This window comes from Oryctolagus cuniculus, chromosome 6 (genome assembly GCF_964237555.1).
Source record: "Oryctolagus cuniculus chromosome 6, mOryCun1.1, whole genome shotgun sequence".
NCBI lineage: Eukaryota > Metazoa > Chordata > Mammalia > Lagomorpha > Leporidae > Oryctolagus > Oryctolagus cuniculus.
In genome coordinates, this window is record NC_091437.1 from 67,485,571 (window position 1) to 67,506,767 (window position 21,197).

General features: G+C 45.1%; 1 protein-coding gene and 1 non-coding gene across 7 annotated transcripts in view; both read left to right on the forward strand.

The window, feature by feature from the left end:
* RNF130 (ring finger protein 130) overlaps positions 1–21,197 on the forward strand; it is a 141,288-nt gene that overhangs the window by 56,253 nt on the left and 63,838 nt on the right. For all 6 annotated transcript variants that reach the window (XM_008274988.3, XM_008274990.4, XM_008274987.4 and 3 more), the window contains exon 3: positions 10,101–10,351. In XM_008274988.3, coding sequence (XP_008273210.1) covers positions 10,101–10,351 — 251 coding nt within the window. The remainder of the gene's footprint in view (positions 1–10,100; positions 10,352–21,197) is intronic.
* On the forward strand, positions 8,449–8,513 carry MIR340 (microRNA mir-340). Its single transcript, NR_162609.1, has one exon. It is a non-coding gene; the product is annotated as a microRNA mir-340 (primary transcript).

Here is a 21,197-nt window from a genome sequence, read left to right on the forward strand (position 1 = left end):
CCTTCAGTTATGAAACAGATAAGATTAATTTTTTTCCTCACCATTGGCTCTAGATGGTCTGCTGCTGTGAGTTTATTTTCAACATCCTCTCATCCCTTCTTAAGGCAAGTTAGAATCTGCTTCTTTGTCACCTGCCGGTTCCTTTGGGGTGTTGTCTCCACGGACTTCTCACAAAGCATCTTGATGTCACCAGCCTTCCACCCAACCACATCATCAGCTTGATGTTTATTCTTTTTTTTTTTTTTTTTTTGACAGATATAGATAGAGACAGAGAGAAAGGTCTTCCTTCCATTGGTTCACCCCCAAAATGGCCGCTACGGCTGGCGCTGCGCGGATCCAAAGCCAGGAGCCAGGTGCTTCTTCCTGGTCTCCCACGCAGGTGCAGGTGCCCAAGCACTTGGGCCATCCTCCACTGCCCTCCCTGGCCACAGCAGGGAGCTGGACTGGAAGAAGAGCAAATGGGACTAGAATCCGGCGCCCAAATGGGATGCCAGTGCTGAAAGGTGAAGGATTAGCCAAGTGAGCCATGGCGCCGGCCCCAATATTTTTTTTTTAAGATTTATTTTATTTATTTGAAAGACAGAGTTACAGAGAGAGGGAGGGAGGGAGAGAGGGAGAGAGAGAGAGAGAGAGAGAGAGAGAGAGGTCTTCCATCTGCTGGTTCACTCCCCAGATGGCCACAACGGCCGGAGCCACACAACAGAGAGGCAGAGGCAGAGAGAGAGAGGTCTACCATCTGCTGGTTCACTCCCTAGAGGCCACAATAGCCAGAGTTGAGCCGATCCGAAGCCAGGAGTCATGTACTTATTCCAGGTCTCCCACGTAGGTGCAGGGCCTAAGGACTTGGGCCATCTTCTACTGCTTTCCCATGCCATAGCAGAGAGCTGGATCAAAAGAGGAGCAGCCGGGAATAGAACTGGCACCCGTATGGGATGCTGGCGCTTCAGGCCAGGGCTTTAGCCCGTGGCACCACAGCACTGGCCCCTGCTGTTTATTCTTAACTCAGGTTCAGCATGTTGCTCTAATAGCAGTGCCTTATCCTTCTCGATGCCTCAAACTAGATCCCATTCACACATAACAAGTTAATGTCAGTTTATTTTGGTGCAAAAAAACATTTTGAAATCCATACATAGGCTTTTCATAATATGCCTTTTCATTTCTATTTTTTAAGATTTATTTATATATTTATTTGAGAGGTAGAGTTGAGAGAGAGAGAGAGAGACTTTGTATCCACTGGTTCACTCCCCAAATGTCTGCAGCAGTCAGAGCTGCACCGATCTGAAGCCAGGAGCCAGGAACTTCTTCCTGGTCTCCCATGCGGGTGCGGAGGCCCAAGCACTTGGACCATCTTCCACTGCTTTCCCAGGCCATAGCAGAGAGCTTGGATTGGAAGAGGAGTAGCTGGGATGCAAACCAGCAGCCATATAGGATGCCGGCACCGCAGGTGGAGGCTTAGCCCACTATGTCACAGCACCAGCCCCCATAGTATGCCTTTTCTATGAATGTTTTGAAGCCCTCTCCTAAATATCTATACATACTTCTGTTATTAGCCATCTGCACCTATATTAAGCTAAACTCCAGCTCCTATGCGAGACCACATGGTCACTCTGGCTTCCTCCCACCGCTTGTCTCTAAATCCACATTTCCCCCAGTGAGGAATCTGGCTCCTGCGTCCCACCCTGCTCCATCTGTTTACTTCACTCTTCAGGGCAGATTCTGAAATGTAAATATAGACCTGAGAGTTCTGGTGCATGGTGGGAAACCAAAGCTGGCAGTTTCTTCTCAGTTTACACCACCTGCTGGCTGTGCCTAGCCCTACATGCAGCCTTTCTTTGCCACCCATTTTAAATCTTTTATCAAAAATTGAAGAAAGCATAAAAGTAGGTATATTACTTAAAAATGACACAAAACTAGGGGCATAAGACCTTGAAAGATAACAAGAAGAAAGTATTCATTAAGTCAGCCCCATTAGTGCCCAAGGCCTGGTTCTAGTGCTTGGGCCCCTGCCTCCCACAGGGAAGTCTGGACAGAGTCCCAAGCTCCTGGCTTTGGCCTGACTATCGTGGGCATTGGGGGTATGAACCAGGGAATGGAAGATCCATTCCTTCTCTCCCTCTCTGTCTCCCGACCCCCGCTGCCTTTTAAGCAGATGAAATAACACTTTATTAAATGGATGTCTTGGGGCCCTAGGAATAGTTAGTATGAAGAAAAGACTGAGTGGGATCCCAGATGTCTTTGAATCTTTAACAGATCAGGGTATACACTTGAAGTTGGAATGTTTCTTATATTTGATGACATCTTAGAGTTTACTCATGGGACTTGTTTCTTTCATGATACAAAAAAGTAGTAATAGCCCTTTCAGTTGATGGTGTTGTACACCATCAGGAAATGAACTGCATTTTTTTTAACTTTTATTTAATGAATATAAATTTCCAAAGTACAGCTTATGGATTACAATGGCTCCCCCCCCATAACTTCCCTCCCTCCCACAACCCTCCCCTTTCCCCCTCCCTCTCCCCTTCCATTCACATCAAGATTCATCTTCAATTCTTTTTATATACAGAAGATCAATTTAGCATATATTAAGTAAAGATTTCAACAGTTTGCACCCACAGAGAAACACAAAGTGAAAAATACTGTTTGAATACTAGTTATAGCATTAAATCACAATGTACAGCACATTAAGGACAGAGATCCTACATGAGGAGTAAGTACACAGTGACTCCTGTTGTTGACTTAACAAATTGACACTCTTGTTTATGGCATCAGTAATCACCCTAGGCTTTTTTCATGAGTTGCCAAGGCTATGGAAGCCTTTTGAGTTCACCGACTCTGATCATATTTAGACAAGGTCATAGTCAAAGTGGAGGTTCTCTCCTCCCTTCAGAGAAAGGTACCTCCTTCTTTGATGACCTGTATTGAACTGCATTTTGTGTACTCAGTGGTGCTTCCCTGGAGGACAAAGCTGTGAGTGGGTGTTTAGAAAATCCAGGTGTTAGTTCCATAAGGAAGGCCTTTCTGATTCTCATAACTCCCTGTGGATGGGACTAGTTGCCTAAAAAGGGCTAGTTATTTACAGGGCGCAAGGCTGGGTTGGAGGCAGTGAGCCCTGCTGACTCTGTGACTGAAAGGCCTTGTGGCTCTGCTGACTGATGACGAGTCTTCCTCATTCCCCACCCACCTCCACTCCCTTCTGCCACTCTGTGGGAAGGAAGGGAGAAGTGGTCTGTCTGTGCAGCTCTTGCTCCCACCGTCTTGTCTTCTTACGGTTGGAAAGAACCAGACCACGCGATTACTTAATGAGTGCCTGCAGTCAGGAGATGGTTTAAGAAGAAAAGGAACTGACACTGGGGTGCAGGGCTTGGACCCTTGGCTCTGCTTGTGTGAGATGGAAGAACTGCTGCCCAGAGAGAAAGGGATGAGAGATGAGGGCTTATTCAACCCTTGTCCTTTAGCCCACTGTCGTCAGTGACTGCCATGTGTTTTCATTCAGAGGCTTAGATGTTAGGCTCCCACTGTCAGCCTCGTGGAGGGAGACTCAGCTTCCAGCTTCAACGGACTGACAAGCTAGCTGGCTGTGAAACTCTGTGGGCACCAGGTGGAAGCTGTGCTGCTGCTGGTGCCTTGGCTGAGTGCAGCTGCTTTCAGGCAGTGCACTTCCACAGGGGCAGGTCTTCCTGTTTCCATTTCATGCTGTACACATGCTGTCCTTTCCTGCCAGGGGCATTTCATTCGATGCCTCGGTCCTTTGACCATTCTGCTTCTCCGGGACCTGCCCTCCTGTGGCCTCCCAGAATGCCTACATCTGAAGTCTCTGACTCCAGTGTCTTCATCTCTGACAATTGCCTGGTTCCCTTTCTCTCCCTCTCCCCATCTCGGTTGGTTTTGTTGATGCTTCTAGTTTCCTGGGCCCTTTCTCTATATCTTTCCACTTTTCTTCCTCCTGGCATCCTCTGCGTTCTACTTGGATTACATGAGCCTCTGTTACAGGCCCTTTGACTATGGCTGAATTGAGTCAAGGAGTGTCCATCACCACATGACAGTCTCAGTTACCTTTGGGCTGTGTGGCTCCACACATGCCCTGAATGTCAGCTTAAGGTGGTTGGGTGTTATTTAGCTGACAGATAGGATACATCAAAGCTTTTGGATAGTAGAGTGACAGGACAAATCTATGTTTTGGGAAAACTAATAAATCTCAGGAAATCTATAATTGATGTAACCTGTCATCTACATCAGTCAGAATTATTGCTATATTCATTTCATAAGAGAATGTGACATATCTTTTTCTGCCTTTTTTTCTTTTATGGGACCAGTGGAGAAAAAAACGGGGACTAGGTTTGAAGAAATGAAAGTGTGGTAGATAGACATTTGAGGAGGACTTAAACTGTGTCACTGGACATGAGAGTGAAGAGAAGGCCCTGGGCTGCGGTGAGCAGTCTCCTGGGGACATGGCAGCATGGGGCTCCACTGGTCCATCTGTCTTGACTGTTACAGCAAACCTTGAGTCACACCTGGCTATTCTCTTGGTGGCAGCCCTCCTAGAACTTGAAGGCAATTTTAATTTCTCTTTGTATTTAAAGCATATGGTGTTCTGTTTTGTATGTACATTACACAGTGCCATTGGTGGTAACCTACCATGGGTGATCAGAGTATCATCAGGAACACCTCATGTAGGAATGTAGCACACACCTGCCCTTGAACTCTTCTCATAAAGATGTCTGTCTTCCTGTGTTTGAACTTCTTAAAACTTTGGCAAGTGATTTGTACTTAACAGAGAAGATTATCTGTGAAACCTCTGTTGAGTGGGATTTTGTACAGGGGTGCTATTTTCTTAAAAAATCGATATGCTCATAGTGAAAGAGCTGAAAGTGAAACTCCCCTCTCTCTGCCAGCAGCCTGGAGCCTGGGCTCCTTGCTGTCTACCTGGATCCTCCTTCAGGAGCTGCCCAGGAGGGGTGGCAGGAAGATGGGTGGGTATTGGGAGTGGATTTCTGACACTTCCCATTTGGAAACACTTTCTGAGTGCACGTGGAGGACTGTGTTGGTCAGCTGGGGCCTCCTGGGCCACTAGGGAGAAACTGAAGAGAGGGACTAGGCACCCAAGTTCTGTAGTTGGGGTTGGGGTTTTTATTCTGTTCCTTTCTGTGAGAACAGTACAGGTCAGGTTAACTCATTGAGCTGTGGCGCTTCCCTGCACATCTGCTGGGAAGCGTGCAAGAAGCCAGGAAAGCCAGGGGACTGCCCAGTGCAAGAAGCAGCCAGCCAGGACCTGTCTGAGGATGCCACTGAGGAGACCTTAAAGGAATTGTTTGACAGCTCTGTCCGAGCAAGGACGAATCTCCGAAGGGTTTGGCTCAACAGGGTTTAGACTTCAACAGTGAGGAGAACACCAAAGCCACCAAGGAGGCCACCAAGATGGGGAGATTGATGGAAGCAGTTACCTTGGAATGGGCCAGTCCTAAGGGTGAAGGTGGCTTCTGGGGCTGTGGTGGAGGCAGAGGTGGCTTTGGAGGCCAAAGTAGTGGCACGGGAAACTGAGGTGGATTGGTGGCAGATGCCGGAGAGGCTTTGGCGGGGCAAGGAGGGTTCCCAGGCAGCAGAAGAGGAGGCGGAGACCACGAGCCACAAGGAAGGAAGACCAAGTTGGAATAACTTCTGTCCCTGTCTTCCCCTCTTCCATTTGAAAGAAAGAACTCTGGGGTGTTTACTCTGTCACTTGGTCAATGATAGAGCCTTCTGAGAACATTCCAGTATAGGGTGTGGTCCCATGGTCTGCATGGAAATCTCTATAGACAGCATTTCAGGAGCGATACCCTGTGGGTTTTGACTAGATATTCACATGCATTTTTGAAGAGATGAGTGAAAGAGCTAACCCTTCCCTGTAAGTTTGGAATTTGTATTGTTTCATCCCATATACAAAACTTTTTTCCTATAGTCCCCCCCAACTGGAGGCTGCCAAAGGACAGCAGAATGTTTTATCATAATTTTTGCTTCAGTGACTTTAGGATAAATTAAAACCCTAAACTCTGAAAAAAGAAAGGTAAGCTCAAAGAGGTTCTGTGTGATGTTGGGATTTGCCCCAAACCTGGTTCCAGAGCCCAGAGGCAGTGAACTCTGAGAGGTCACTTGTGGTGGCCTCAAACCTGCTACTCCCTTAGGATTATAACAGGGTCACACATTCTCCCACCAGATTAGGAGGTTCCTATTGATTGAAAAATTGCCTGCCATGCAGTTTTAATTTTAATGGGAAAAAAGATGAGTAGAAAATTCTATTAATGCATACAGAATAATATTACAAAATGTGGAAGAAATTACAGCATTAGAAAAAAAAATCACAGTTTTTTAAAAATACTGCTGCAGTAACTGATTTAGGTGAGCATCCAAGAATGCTAAGAGCTTTGCCTGACTATTCACACGATCTGAAAGTATTGTCCGACGGTTGTTTATTGATTAAAAAGAGGCATTCATTTGTAGTGGAGAAGTCTGGCAGGTACCATATTAGCCAAGAGATTAAGCTTGTCATCGGCACCAAATTCAGCCTGACCAGTGTCTCCTGATGCAGTACACTGAAAAGGAAGGAGACCAGCGCTGCAGGTTTCCTTCAGAGACCCAGTCAGGAAGCAAGTGGACCAATCCAGCCCGAGTAACTCTCAGAACATCCAGCTGGGACACTTTTTAAAAAAAAAAAATTTATTTATGTGTTTGTTTATTTGAAAGGCAGAATGAGAAAGGGAGATCTCCTGTCCACTGGTTGACTTCCCAAATACACAAAACAGCCAGGGCTGGCTAGGCTGAAGCCAGGAGCCAGGAACTCTGTTGGGGTCTCCCAAATACTTGGCCATCATCTACTGCCTTCCCAGGCTCATTAGCAGGGACCTGGATCAGAAACAGAGCATATGGGATTCAGCTGGCACTCTGTTGTGGGATGCATGCATCTCAAGCAGTGGCTTAACTCACTGCACCACAACACTGGCCCCTGGCTTGGACTCTTCAAAAAGTTCTATTTCATGAACAGTAGACCAGAAGTGACTGAGGAGCTGTGTCAGGTCAGAGAAATGCAGCACCTAAGCAGCACCCACAGCTCCTGATTGGATCCCTAAACAAGGCCGAACAGCCGCGAAAGTCATTTTTAGGACCCTCAAAGAGACTTGCCTGTGGGCTGTGTATTATTAAATGTCACATATCTTGAATATGAATAAATGTGTTGTGTGCATGTAGAATAACTGTTCTTAGGAGATACTGCTATGTATTTAAGGGTGAAATGTTTCAAATTAATTCTCCATTGGTCCAGCAAAAATAAATAAATATACAAAAGACAAAATATTACCAGCTGACAATTCTAAATAAGAGGCATATGGGTGTTCAAGTAGTGTTGAAACTGTATTTTGGACTCAAAAGGAGAAAGAACAGAATTTTGTATTGAAGCAGCCAAACCCAAGCAGTAGAAGCATAGGAAGCATGTTAAGAAATAACAGAGCGTTTGAAGAAAGTAGTTGAGAGCAGAAATCACAAGTCGGATTTTACTCAGTTGTCTCTGATAATGGTGCCAGACATGTTGAAACGCATGTGATTCTGAGGCCATATCCATTGTTAGTGCTGTTTTCCCGGGACTTAGGATGTGGGAGTGTGATGGGTATGCCAAATATTTGTCCTCTCTGCCTGAATGCCTGCATCATTACAGTCTAGCTGCCTCACCTCTGACCAGTCACTGACCGTTTGATCTAACCCTAATTTCATCCTGAAGCTCACATTTCCTCTGGTGTTAATATCCCTCCTGAAACTGGGCAAGACTTCCCAAATCTTTAAAAGTCAGGTGTCTGATGCATCCTTCAGTCACAGCCTATGAACACAGATGTGCTTTAAAGAGGAAGGGGGGCTTTTCTTCTGGGAGGGGGCCCTGATGTTACTTTTGTCAGATTCTGTAAGGAGTTTAAGATGATTAAGAACCCAGTGCCTTCGCTGATACTCTGATGATCTGCTGTATTTGTTTCTCATTTTGCCTGGTCAGCGGTGGCTTAGTGTCCTCCTCTGTGCAAGTGTGACCAGACCATGTATGGTCAGCTCGAGCTCCTCTCTCTAGTCCCTTTGTGATTCTCCTTTGCCCTCCTGAGAGCGGATGCCGTTTTCATGTCATCAAAAGCATGGACTTTCCATACTCTTTAAGAGGTGAAAGGAGCCTTGATCATAGTATGTGCTGAATAAATACCATTGAACTTGAATGGGTGGTTGGAATAACTAAACGTTTCTTTTCCAGACAGCGTTCCAATTAAAATTAGTTGGCGTGCTCATCTTATGTTCTTTGAGTGTAGTTACCTGGATTGTTTTTTGTTTTGTTTTGTTTTGTTTTTTGTGTTTTTTTTTTTGGCTACCTGTTTAGCTTTCCCTGTTGCTTCCAGCTTGGGTCTTCAGGAGGGAGCTGATTTCTAAAACCATTTGTACCTGGTGTGATTATAAAGCAATGAGACTGATTGTCATATGTTGTTCATGGGATCCGTCTCAGTTACTTTATAGCCATACCTGGTACCTTGTACCACAGATCATTGCCTGTTGGAAAGCCTGTTAAAAGCACAATCCTGACGTTTTTAAATGGAATTTTAAAATGATTTAACATTATTTTATGATTTTTCTCTAACTTACTGATCAGAACTCTTATTTCAGAAAGATGATCAGATGTTAACTTCCTTGCTGGCTTAAATTTTGCAGTTTTCTTTTTTGTGTATGGATTTTTAATCAATATTCTGGTAAACTGCTGTCCTGATAAAGAGCTGGGACAATTTTGAATAAGGTAATGCAAAGTTACATGTTCCACTGGATTATGTACTTCATAAAACTTATTACTAAATTTTTTTCAATTGCTCATAGTCTCTTGACAGCATGTAACACAAAAATGGTCATATTAACCAAATATGATAAATGAACATATGCAACCAAATTTTTTTGCTTAATATTTATTGACAAAGCCTTTGGAATGTGAAGTTTTGGGGGCTATGCTGGTTGGTTTGGTTTGGTAGCTTACATTCAGAAGTACATACCTTATTCAAATTCAAATAAGTGATTACATTTTTGTCTCCCAAAGTAAAACGCTTACTCTCCTTTGACAGCCACCTTGGTGATAGGAAGACCTCTACGGCCTTAAAGAAAGTGGGAAGCCACTCCATTTGTGGAGAAGGAAGGGGACTACAGTCTCCTGCTGTCCCTAAGAGAGGCGGGCGCTTGCCTTTAAGATGTCGCTGCCTATGGAAATCAGGCGAGGGAAAAGAAGCAGGTGACTAGAAGGCAGCTTAAGACCATCTTATTATTAACTTGTATGGTTTGTGGCTCTGAGCAGACTTCTGGACAGCTATCAGAAAGTGGAAGTGTTTTGAAGCCAACCTGGTGTAGAATCTTAAAGCTTGGACCTGTCTTAAGAAGGGTTTGGTTTCCAGGAGGTTCTGGGGTAAACTGGATTGGATCCAGTCAGGTCTAGGCCTAAGACCAACATTAGTTTCAAATGTCACTACTAAAAGGTACCCCCTTTGACACTGAGTCGTGAAACTCTATTAACAGGTGTATGTCCCTGGTCTCTGATGTTGTAGAGCTCCACATCCTGGACACCTTTCTGTTCCTTGTACTAGTTCTGCATATAGTATGGGCTCTTGGTTTCTTAGAATGATCAGTGCAAGAAATTCCAGTTTGTACAATAAAAAACAGCATTATTCTCCTTTTTTATGGAACTAGGACTTTCTGAAGATCATTTTAAGATAGAAAAGGCTGTAGCCACGACTCTATTGCTATGTAATATGTTGTGTTGCTCTCTGTTATCACGTTTGGCTGGTTTAGTGATCTGTGCTGTAAGTGTTGCTGTGAGACAGTGGATGTGATTCTGAGCACCACTGCTGCTTCGCACCTCGTGTCTGTGGAAGTCTCACTGCTGCACAGCAGACCGCACACCCCGACTCAGCACCATGTGTCCAGCAGCAAGTCCGTTTCAGTTGAATTTGCAAACCCTTTCCATTAGCAGAAAAATTGGTGGTAGTTTTTCTAAGTGCCATCTTTCTATGTCTGATGTTTCTGTAAATTGTAAATGTCCCTTGAGCATATGTGTTTATTTTACATTACAGGCACTGGAGATATCATTGCTGTCATGATAACAGAATTGAGGGGTAAGGATATTTTGAGTTATCTGGAGAAAAACATCTCTGTTCAAATGACAATTGCTGTTGGAACTCGGATGCCGCCAAAGAACTTCAGCCGTGGCTCTCTAGTCTTCGTGTCAATATCCTTTATTGTGTTGATGATTATTTCTTCAGCGTGGCTCATATTCTACTTCATTCAGAAGATCAGGTACACAAATGCACGCGATAGGAACCAGGTGAGCTCCCAGCACTCCACAGGTGTTGTGTCACAGACATTGTTGTGACCATGCAGCTTACATACCTTTCTGTCTTAAAAGCCTAAGTTGTAAGCCTCTCTTGTTTTCATGTTTAAGACATTTTTCTACAGATATTTATAGGTTATTCTAAATGCCTAAAATAGGAAATTGTTAGACTTACAGTGATCATTTAGGCCATTCTACTCGGGTAGATAACTTAGGATCACAGCGTGGTCCAGATTGTCTTACTAAATTGGGGAAATTTAAACTCATAATGTTGGTTGTCTCTGGAGAGGGGAGCTGGGAGGAGAGGGAGGCTTCACCACAGTACAGCCTTCCCATACTGTTCAGAAAAAATAACCATTTAAAAGTAAGTTCCAGGTCTTGTCTAACCTCAAGGTGCAGTGGTGAGGAGCTGCAGAAGTGACTGTCCACATGGTCAGCACATGAAGTGCTGACAGCAGAGGAAGTGTGCTGCCCTAGAGTGGGGGTCTGCAGCTGGAGCTCCCCTCAGTGATACGTGGCAGACAGACATCCCATCCAGGAGCTGGCTTCCAGATGTTAGGTTCCCCTGCCTAGACTTCATGGGGTACCAAGAGAGTGAAGGGTTTGAAGCCAGTTTTTATATAAAGACATCCTACCCTAAGCCCCATGGTGGAGTTGGGATTTTCTTCCTTCCTCATTCTAGTGAGAGAAGCACAGGCTTCTGGGAATAGGCCTGAATTCAAATCCTCCCTTCCCACTGGTTTCCTGTGATGGCTTTTGGGTGTTTGCTTTAGCTTCTCAAACTGTCTCTTCATCTGAAAATAGGTATAAAACATCTGCACATAAAACATTTACACACCAAGCTCTCTGCAATGTCTTTCACACCTTCAAAGTTTTTATTTATTAAGCTGTAATTGTTTATAACCTCAGGTACACAAAGAAGTTGCACAAATACTGCAGAGTATTCCCTTCACTCAGATTCTCCAGCTGTGAACATTTTACCCATTTTCCCTTTCAGTGTTTATATACTTTTGAGGCAGACCTGGATTGCCTTCCCGGCTCTCAGCTCTTGGCTTTGATGCTGGTCCTGTGCCTGGCCATTTCAGGCATTGGGGAGTGACTCCGGGGGTGGCCTGCCTCCTTATTAGATGGATGGATGGATAGATAGTCTGAAAGCTTTATAGCTTTAGTTTACATTTCATTCTGTGATTGTCTTTAAAAGCTTTAAATGTGAGCATTTAGTACTTTATTTTCTGAGCTTCTTTAGCTGTGTCCTACATATTTTGTTTTTTGTATTTTCATTTTCACTCAGTTCTATGTATTTTTTTGAGACTTCCTCTTTACCCACGTATTATTTAGAAGCATGTTGCTTAATTTTCGGTTGTTTAAAGATGTTGCTGTTATCATAGTGTTCCTGATGTCTAGTTTGATTCCATTCTGATCATAAAAATACTCTGTGATTTCATTTCTTCTGTTTCTTGAGGGTTGTTTTAGAATCTAGGACATGGTCTGTCTTCGTGAATGTTTCATAGGTGCCTGAGGAACTCTTCTGCCCTTGGGTGGTGTGTTCTGTAAATGTCAACTAGCTCAGCATGCTCAGCCTGCTTCAGGGAGGAGCTGGGAGGGATCACCTTCCTGCTGGGTGCTGGTAACACCTTGGCGGCAGGAGCAGGGTCAGTGCTCCTTGGTGTGTGGTGCAGGAGGTCAGGTGCTGCCCAGAGGTTTTCTGGTGGTGGGCTGCCCCTTTCCTGGCACTTTGCCCTGTAGAATCAGGCTTTTCTTAGAGTGTGTTGGTGCTGGTCCTTGTTGGCAGTTCCAGATTGGAGTTTCCTGCAGCATGTCACCTGGGATGGATGGGAGGCAGTAAGGAAGCGCAGAATGCACCATCTTGCATGCCTCAAGTCTTAGGGTCCCCAGACTCTTTCTGTGTTACAGTATGTGACCTGCCTTTCTGTAAAAACTAAAGATCTGTGTTTCAAATCTGTTGTCATACAAAAAGCTGAGAGCATATTGCTCAAGAGCTGCACTGAAATGCTGCATCCGACAGAGCTGCCCTGCAGCCACAGGCTGAATGAAAGCACATGGAGGACTCGGGAAAGCAGGCGCAGGGTTGTCCCAGGAGCCTGCTATTTGAAGACAGCGCTTTAATTAGCACCCAGTGTGGGTCCTGCATGCAATGAAGGAGTGAATGCAGCCGCCATCTGGCGCAGGCCACACGCTGGAGCTAGTTTCCTAGCACTTGCTTCGCGGCTGACTGCTTCTCCAGGCACCGTTTTAGTGGGAAGGGATGTTCTGACCTTTTCTCCTCCTTCCGTTTTCCTAAGGTTGAAAAATGCTTGATGAAATTTTTATGTGGCTTAAAAAGCCTAGCTTATTAAAGTTTAATAAGAAGGTGGCAACAACTTGACTGGTTGAGGCCTTTGGCTGTTTTAAAACAGAAGCCAGAACTATTAGCAAAGGAAAAGCAGTGGGTTTAGGGAAGGACACTGGTTTTCTCCATCAAACAGTTATCATTAAGCCGTTCTTTGTACAGAGTGTGCTCGTAGAGAGCCATGTGTTGTCAGTGCCTTGCTAAGCGTGGAGTAATAGTCCTAGCTGAGGGCACTGTACGTGGGATATGAGAATCTGATGCTCTGACTGTAGCTTACTGCTAAGTGTCTGCAGTTTGCTCTTACTGAAAACTGCTGCAAGACATCTAAATGCTGTTCAGGCACAGATAACCTGGAGAAAGGCTGATGATGAACTTCCATGTCATCTTCCAGTGACAATTATTTCACACAGAAGAGTAATGTTTGCTACCCTATGTTGAAAGGAGTTTCTGGGCCGGCGCCGCGGCTCACTTGGCTAATCCTCCACCTGCGGCGCCGGCAACCCGGGTTCTAGTCTCGGTTGGGGCGCCGGGTTCTGTCCCGGTCGCTCCTCTTCGCCCCTCTTCCAGTCCAGCTCTCTGCTGTGGCCCGAGAGTGCAGTGGAGGATGGCCCAAGTATTTGGGCCCTGCACCCACATGGGAGACCAGGAGAAGCACCTGGCTCCTGGCTTTGGATCAGTGCAGCACCAGCCATGTCGGCCATTTGGGGGGTGAACCAATGGAAGGAAGACCTGTCTCTTTCTCTTTCTCTTTATCTCTCTCTCTCTCTCTCCCTGTCAGAAAAAAAAGATTTTCTGAAAAATGTTAGGTTTTTAACAATGACATAATTAATGTTGTGCCCTTAATCCCAGAGGAGTCAGATTTGATTCCTAAAATGGAACAATAAAAGTTTTATTTAACTCTTGAAGAGTAGGGCAAGTATAAAAAAAAAAACACAACCTAGTGGACTCCTGGGTTTAGAATGTCTCTTAGGAAAAGTCCCTATGAAAATGCTTACATAAAGAATTTAAAATTTGCAAAAGCTTCTGGCCAGACATGTGTGTAGTGGTTGTTGGCTTTATAAATATCTCCAGGCTGCTGAAATGAGATGTGCTACTACTGCCAATTTTCACCTTGGGAGGTTAGTGAGTACCTGACTAGAGAGGGAACCCCTATGTCAGCACAGGAGCACTGCGTGGTCCTGTGCATGTACACCGTGAATCTTTGAAAAATGGCAGGTTCACAAGCTCAAAAGCTTTTGCCCCTCTAAATCAGAGGAAGGTGATATTGTGTGTATAAGGTTATTTCAAAAAATTCATGAAAATGGGATTAAAAGATAAGCTTGTTTGGGTGCAAAAGATCTGAAATCCATGCATAGTTTTCTAAATGTTTTTAAATTTGAGAGAGGGAGTCTTCAGCCACACCACCATGAACTCACCCAGTCTCGTCTGATCTCGGAAGCTGAGAAGGGTTGGGCCTGGTTAGTACTTGGATGGGAGAGAGAGAAAGCGCTTCCATCCCCTGGTTCAGTTCTCCGTTTCCTTCAGTGAATGACACTGGGCTATGGCCAGAGCCAAGAGTAAGAAATTCAGTCTGTGTTTCCCATGTGGGTGGCAGGAACCCAGCAACTACTCGTGCCATCCACCTGCTGTCTCTCAAAGTCTGCATTGGCAGGAAGCTGGAGCTTGGAACTAGAGCCAGGAGGCAAATCCTGGAATTCCAGTATGGGATGTGGGCATCCCAGCCCATTTCTTTGTGTTTTTTTTTTTTTTTTAAGATTTATTTATTTATTTGAAAGGCAGAGTTAGAGAGGGAGAGAGAAAAACAGAGATTTTCCATCTGCTGTTTACTCCCCAAATGGTTGCAACAGCTGTGGCTAGGCCTGGACCTGGGCCAGGCTAAAGCCAGGAGCTTCTTCTGGGTCTCCCCTGTCTGTGCAGGGACCCAAGCATTTTGGCCATATTCTGCTGCTTTCCCAGATGCATTAGCAGGGAGCTGGATCAGAAGTGGAGCATCTGGGTTTCGAGCTGATACCCATTTGGGATGCCGGTTTCACAGGCAGTGCCTAACCACTTGGGCAAATGCCCATCCTATAGGTTATATGTGTGTGTGTGTGTGTGTGTGTGTGTATACACACACATATAATGTACATTTTTCCTTGAACTTTTTTTAAAGATTTATTTATTTTTAGGCAGAGTTACAGAGAGAAAGAGAGATCTTCCATCCAATTGTTCACTCCCCAAATGGCCACAACGGCCAGAGCTGAGCCGATCTGGAGCCAAGAGCTTCTTCCAGGTCTCCCACATGGGTGCAGGGCCCAAGTACTTGGGCCATCTTCCACTGTTTTCCCAGGCACATCAGCAGGCACCTGGATGAGAAGTAAATCAGCCAGGACATGAACCAGTGTCCAGGTGGTAGCTTTACCTGCTGCAAAGCAGAACCAATGCCTCCATGAACTTTTATAAGTACTCTTGTATAGCAAGATTTTTCTTCTAAGAAAAGATTATATAATAAAAAAATATTTTTTTGTCATTGTTTGATGGTAGAATGAATTTTGTTTACTGGGCAAAACTAGAAAAAGGGAATAAGTGATTGCACTGAAAAGTTACTATACTAGTTTTTTAAGATACTGCAAATATTTTGGCTGCTTTTTTTGTATCCTGCCTCTATAGTCAGCATATAAATAAGTAAGTAAATTAACATTTTTCATATGCAGACTATATGGGTCTTTTAGATGTTATACAGCAAGAGCTTAAGATTTGATTTACTTATTTATTTTAGCACAGATAGCATTCTTAAGATCAGAGTGTGTTTCAGGGACATTCACTTCTAGATCCCTGAGGTTTGGCATGGGACCTGGCATGTCACACTGATTCAGTAAATGTTTAAATGAATTAAAGAATGAGCAGGTGTAATCAAAGCACTGTGTGGTTTGGAGTTATTCTTTGGGCAGAATGAAAGTACTCTTGGTGAGTCAGGGATACTTTACAGAGGAGCTGGTGACATTTGAGCTGAGTTTTAAAGATGAATGAGACTTCATCAGACAGACACTGGGAGGAAGGTCAGACAAGAAGACCTTTTCCCACAGCGCTGTGGAGAGAGAAAAGGAGAGGCAGGAGAGCTGAGTGGCACAGACATCAGGAAAGTGGGAGGAATGTGAGGAACACACTAGGAGAAGGTTAGACCTTACTCTCTGAGCAGTTAGGAGGCATCCAAAGCTAGTTAGCAGTGGGGTGATGCAAAGTTTTTCCCGGTATGAGAGGCTTGGGAGGAAGGAGCTGCGAAAGGGGGAAAATACTAAAGAGCAAAAAAGATAATAAAGAGAGGTTGTGTGCTCAGCGGGAGGGGTGAGTCAGCACAGGCACAGAAGTCCTTGGGAAAGAGTTGGTGAAAGGGTGCGGCTGCATGACAGCTTGAATCAGAGAATAATGATGTCCACAGCACCTGGACTTCATCAGGGTTGAAAAGAAGCCCCACTGCGGTTGCACGCTGGTATAGACCTGCGGGCTCTGTGGGACCTCTGATCACTGACAGGCAACGGCTGATGAGAGTGTGTCAGAGGGACCAGTCTTCGACATCTGGGAGCAAAATGTCGCTGTCAGATTGAGCAGCAGGCATTGTGTTAAATCGTTGTCTACCAATTTAAAAACACTGTGGCACTTCCAGATATAGAAGAGTGTTCAAGTTGGTCTGATTGACAGCTTTGACCAAATGAGAGGTAAGCGGATCTGGCCTCTGACAAAGCCCTTCACAGCCATGGAAGAAAGGACTGGATGAGAAGATTAGAAACCTGGGGGTCTGGTTTTTCTCCCTTAGAAAATGATTCATTCCTGTGGATTTGTCATATCAAACATTCTGTGGTGAAACAGAAACTTGAGATTTATTGCCTAAGAAATTGAGCACAATCAGAAGTACTGAGAGTATGAGTGGGAAGAGCATTGTGGGAAATGCTTTGGAGACTTGGGTCAGTAGTTTTAGTTGAGTGAGTTTCTTGGAGAAGATATAGAAAAAACAAACCCAGGTTCTCCTGTTATGCTCACAACACAGTCACACTTATTTCTGACATGGAAGTCCAGAGTTTCCCCACACACCAAGTGATCTGCCATCACATTCTTCAGTGGATACCAGTGGGATGATCCCTAGCTCATTCTGACACTGTGCCTGGAGCCAGCATCAGATCCCTCAGGTTGAAGGCTGAGTCTCATGAGGCCACCTTCCTGCTTGGGATACCGGTCTCAGGCCCCGGTTGTGTTACTGTTCTAAATGGCTGTAAAACAGGGTTTTCACCACCCCTTCCTCGAGTCTGTCCAGGAAACATGTGTGTGCATACCAGCGTTACAGTCACAAAGGACACAACAGAGGATACAGATGGAGGTGCCCAGGCCGAGGTGCATGGAAGGGGGCGTGGAGCTTCTCTGGCACCCCATCCTCCTGGACTCTCTTTTTGACTGCTTGCCCAGTAGCATTCCAAACCCAGATCTTTCTGGTTTTATGGAAGCTTCATTACATGGGCATAGTTGATTAAATCATTGGTCATTGGTGATCGACTTGGCCATCTGCCCTTCTCCTGTCCCTGGAGATTGGAGCTAGCCACCCGGAGCTGCCAGCGTCCATCAGCTTCTTAGCACAGAAAGACACTTTTAACTTTGGGGGATCTTGGGAGTGGTAGGGCAGCAGGAAATGGAGAAGGAAGACCACATGCTTGTTTCACAGTCTCAAACTTTAGAATGCAAAAAGACCGTAAAGGAGCACTTGTTTTTGCTTTGCTTTGCTGAGGGGGGCACTTTTAAAAATTGCCCCTTCCTGACCGCTGTACCTTGCCAGTGATTGAGCAAGTCTGAATAGAGCCTACTTAGCAGTTTTTGGTCTGGGAAATCACTTAATCTCTCAGTATCTCAATCTTCTCCTTTATAAGATGGGGATGATGTCATTGTTTCCTTGTGGGATGGTTGTGAGGATCACATGAGTCAGTATATGTGAAGGGCCTGGATCTGTGTGCCATGTGGTGAATAAAGCTGGAAGACTCTTAGCATCATGATCATCATCTCGTATTATTAGTCAGCATCAAGGTCAGTGTAATGTATTGCCCCATGGACCACACCTTGGAAGACAGTGACCTCATTGTGTGGTGCTTAGATAAAGGCAAGAGTCCTTAATAAAAAGTGATCTTCACAAAAGAAATCTGTATTTCATTTTAGGCATTTGAGGGCTGGTGGGTTACAGATGGTATTAGAACATCTTAAAAAAGATAGTGGCTTTTAGGCAGATTCAAGTAAGAGTGTGTGTTCATGTCCATTTGTAACTGAGGGATACCTGTCAAAGATGACAGACAACATTGAGGGAGGGATTTAAAGCTTAGTGGACAGGAATGGTGTTGGGGTACAGCAGGCTAAACCATTGTGGCATTCCATATCAGACTATCAGTTCAAATCCTTGCTGCTCCACTTCTGATCCAGCTTCCTGCTAACATGCCTGGGGAAGGCAATGTATGGCCTGGATGCTTGGGCCTCTATTCAGCACATGGGAGACCTGAATGGGGTTCCTGGCTCCTGGCCCAGCCCTGGCTGTTGAGGCCATCTGGGAAATGAACCAGTGGATGAAAGATCTTTCTCTCTCTCTGGGTGTGTGTATATGTGTGTGTGTGTGTTGCTCTACCTTTTACATAAATGAAACTAAAAAAAAAAAAAAGAAAAAAAACTTAAGGGACAATCCAGAAGAGGCCAACTACAAAGAGGAGTGCCACAGTAAGGGGAAGAAAGGACCTCAACAAGTCCATGAGAAAATGGAATTGAAAGATAAAACTAAGCTCCGTCAAGTTGAAGATACTTCAAAAGCAAAGATAACAGCTTATTACCAGTCTGTTCCGTGTCAATACAGTCTTGTTTACTTATTAACTGAAGAACAGTAGGTGCCTCTTAAAGACTTTTTAAGACTAGGAAACAAAGAAGGCAGAAAGAGCTAGGTCAGGACTTTGGCAAAATTGCCCTTGTTTGATGAGAGACGTAAAACAGAGCAATGTTGTGGTGAAGGACTGTGTGGTGAGGCTTCCTGGGTGTTTTTCTGCTAACGCTTTGTTTGGCTTTCTCAGAACACTTCTCCTTACAAGCAGAAAGTCAATACACAAAATTCTTTGAGCATCCAAAAAACTAAGACAGTGACCCTTTCTCTTCACCAGTCTGCTTTTGCTTGGACAAGACCACTTCCATCTCTGGGTAGTCATTGCTTCAGCTGTGTTTTGTCTTCAGGATTGTGCCAGTAAAGACATGTGTCATCTCCTTTTCCTATTTTTGGAAGAAATGCTTCAGGATCTTAATTCCCCTTGTTTAAAATTTCCATTGAAAGCTTTGTTCTTCCCTGCAGCAGATCTTGACTTAACAGTCTTGGCACCCATGAAGGAGAAGGTTTGCTCCACTTAAATTTTTCAGCTACAGCTGTTTAGGTTGAACCAGGGGGATGTGTTTATGGTGTTGGCTATTGTTTCTGCTGCTAATCGTTATCCTCTTCAATTAGGGCACGATCAGGCTTAATTTTTTCCTTGCAAAGTGATGTGGATGGCCTGTTGCTACAGGCTCCACCATCAACATCATCTTGTCCCTTTTTATTTTTGTAACCTACCAATTTCTATGTGACATTGTCCCCATAGATTTTCCATAAAGCATCAGTAATTGATTCTTCCACTAAGCTTCACCATAAATTTGATGTTTGTTCTTATTTCAATTTGAGAAGAATTCATAGGAGTTCTTTTCAAACTGACATCCTTCTTAGTACCTCAAAGGAGATCTTGTTATATGACATGTTATAATAAGTTAGTCCCTGTTTATTTTGGTGCAAAATAATTTTTAAAGCCTTGCATTCTTTGTGCTTTGCCCAAGGGAGATTTTGAAAGTTCAGAAATAGAAAGAATGATATATTCAAACATGTGGGAGATCTCTCATTAGACCCCTGCATGCATTCACATCAGCTGCTGAAGGCTAAACTGCCTCTCCTAGCAGTACCTGCCCTCACTTGCTTTCTTTTTTTTTTTTTTTTTAAGATTTATTTTATTTATTTGAAAGACAAAGTTAGAGAGAGAGAAGGGGAAACAGAGAGAGAGAGAGATCTTCCGTCTGTTGGTTCACTCCCCAAATGACCACAATGGCCAGGGCTAGGCCAGACTACATCCAGGAGCCAGGGGCTTCCTCCAGGTCTCCCACATGGGTGCAGGGGCCCAAGGGGCCCAAGGACTTGAGCCATCTTCTGCTGCTTTCCCAGGCGCATTAGCAGAGAGCTGGATCAGAAATAAAGCAGCCAGGAAGTGACACTGCCCACATGGAATGCCAACATCGCAGGTGGTAGCCTTACACGCTGTGCCACAGTGCTGGCCCCTGCCCTCACTTTCTGACACTCCCACATGACAGGTGGAGCCAGAGGTTTTGAGATGCCTGGGATCACTGTTCTAGACCTCCTGCCTCAGCCACCACTGCACTCAGAAGGCAGGTTCATCAGCTGTACCTCCTGAATCCTCTCCTTCCTGGGTGCCCGAAGAGGCCGCCTTCTCCCTCTGAAGCAGAGGCCCTACCTGGCCTCGCTGTCTCTGGTCTTTCTGTCACCTACTGTCTTCTCAGAAGGTTGGGTACAATTCTCCAAAACATACATCTCGGAGAACACTTTTTTTTTTTTTTTTTTTGGACAGGCAGAGTTAGAGAGAAAGGTCTTCCTTCCATTGGTTTACCCCCCAAATGGCCGCCACAACTGGCGCTGCACCAATCTGAAGCCAGGAACCAGGTGCTTCCTCCCAGTCTCTCATGTGGGTGCAGGGCCCAAGCGCTTAGGCCATCCTCCACTGCCCTCCCAGGCCACAGCAGAGAGCTGGACTGGAAGAAGAGCAACCAGGACTAGTACCTGGTGCCCCAACTGGGACTAGAACCCGGGGTGCCAGTGCCATAGGCAGAGGATTAGCCAAGTGAGCCAAGGCGCCGGCCAGGAACATTTCTGTTTGAAACTCTCCAGTAGGGCTTTAATCAGAAGAAGATGGAAGTAGGGAGTTTAAGATTTTATTTATTTGAGTGGTAGAGTTAAAGATAGAGGGGGAAAGACAGAAAGATCTTCCATCTGCTGGTTCATTCCTCAAATGGCCACAGTGGCTGGAGCTAGGCCAACCTGAAGCCAACAGCCAAGAGATTCTTCTGGGTCTCGCATGCAGGTACAAGAGCCCACGTGCTTGGACCATCTTCCCCTGCTTTCCCAGACCATAGCAGAGAACTGGATCAGAAGAGGAGTAGCCAGGACATGAGCTGGTGCCCATAAAGGATGCCAGCGCCCCAGGTGGAGGCTTAGCCTACTCTACCAGCACTGACCCCCAACTTTGTTAAATCTCTTCAGATTCCTTTTAAAATGCAAAAACAGAGAGCACTAGGATAGCAAAAGGGACAACATCTTCAGGTATCTCCAGAAACTGCCACGAGAGTGGCCTAGGCCTGATGCTGCAGCTGCAAAGCCTACCCTGGAGCTTCCCACAGAGTGGCCTAGGCCTG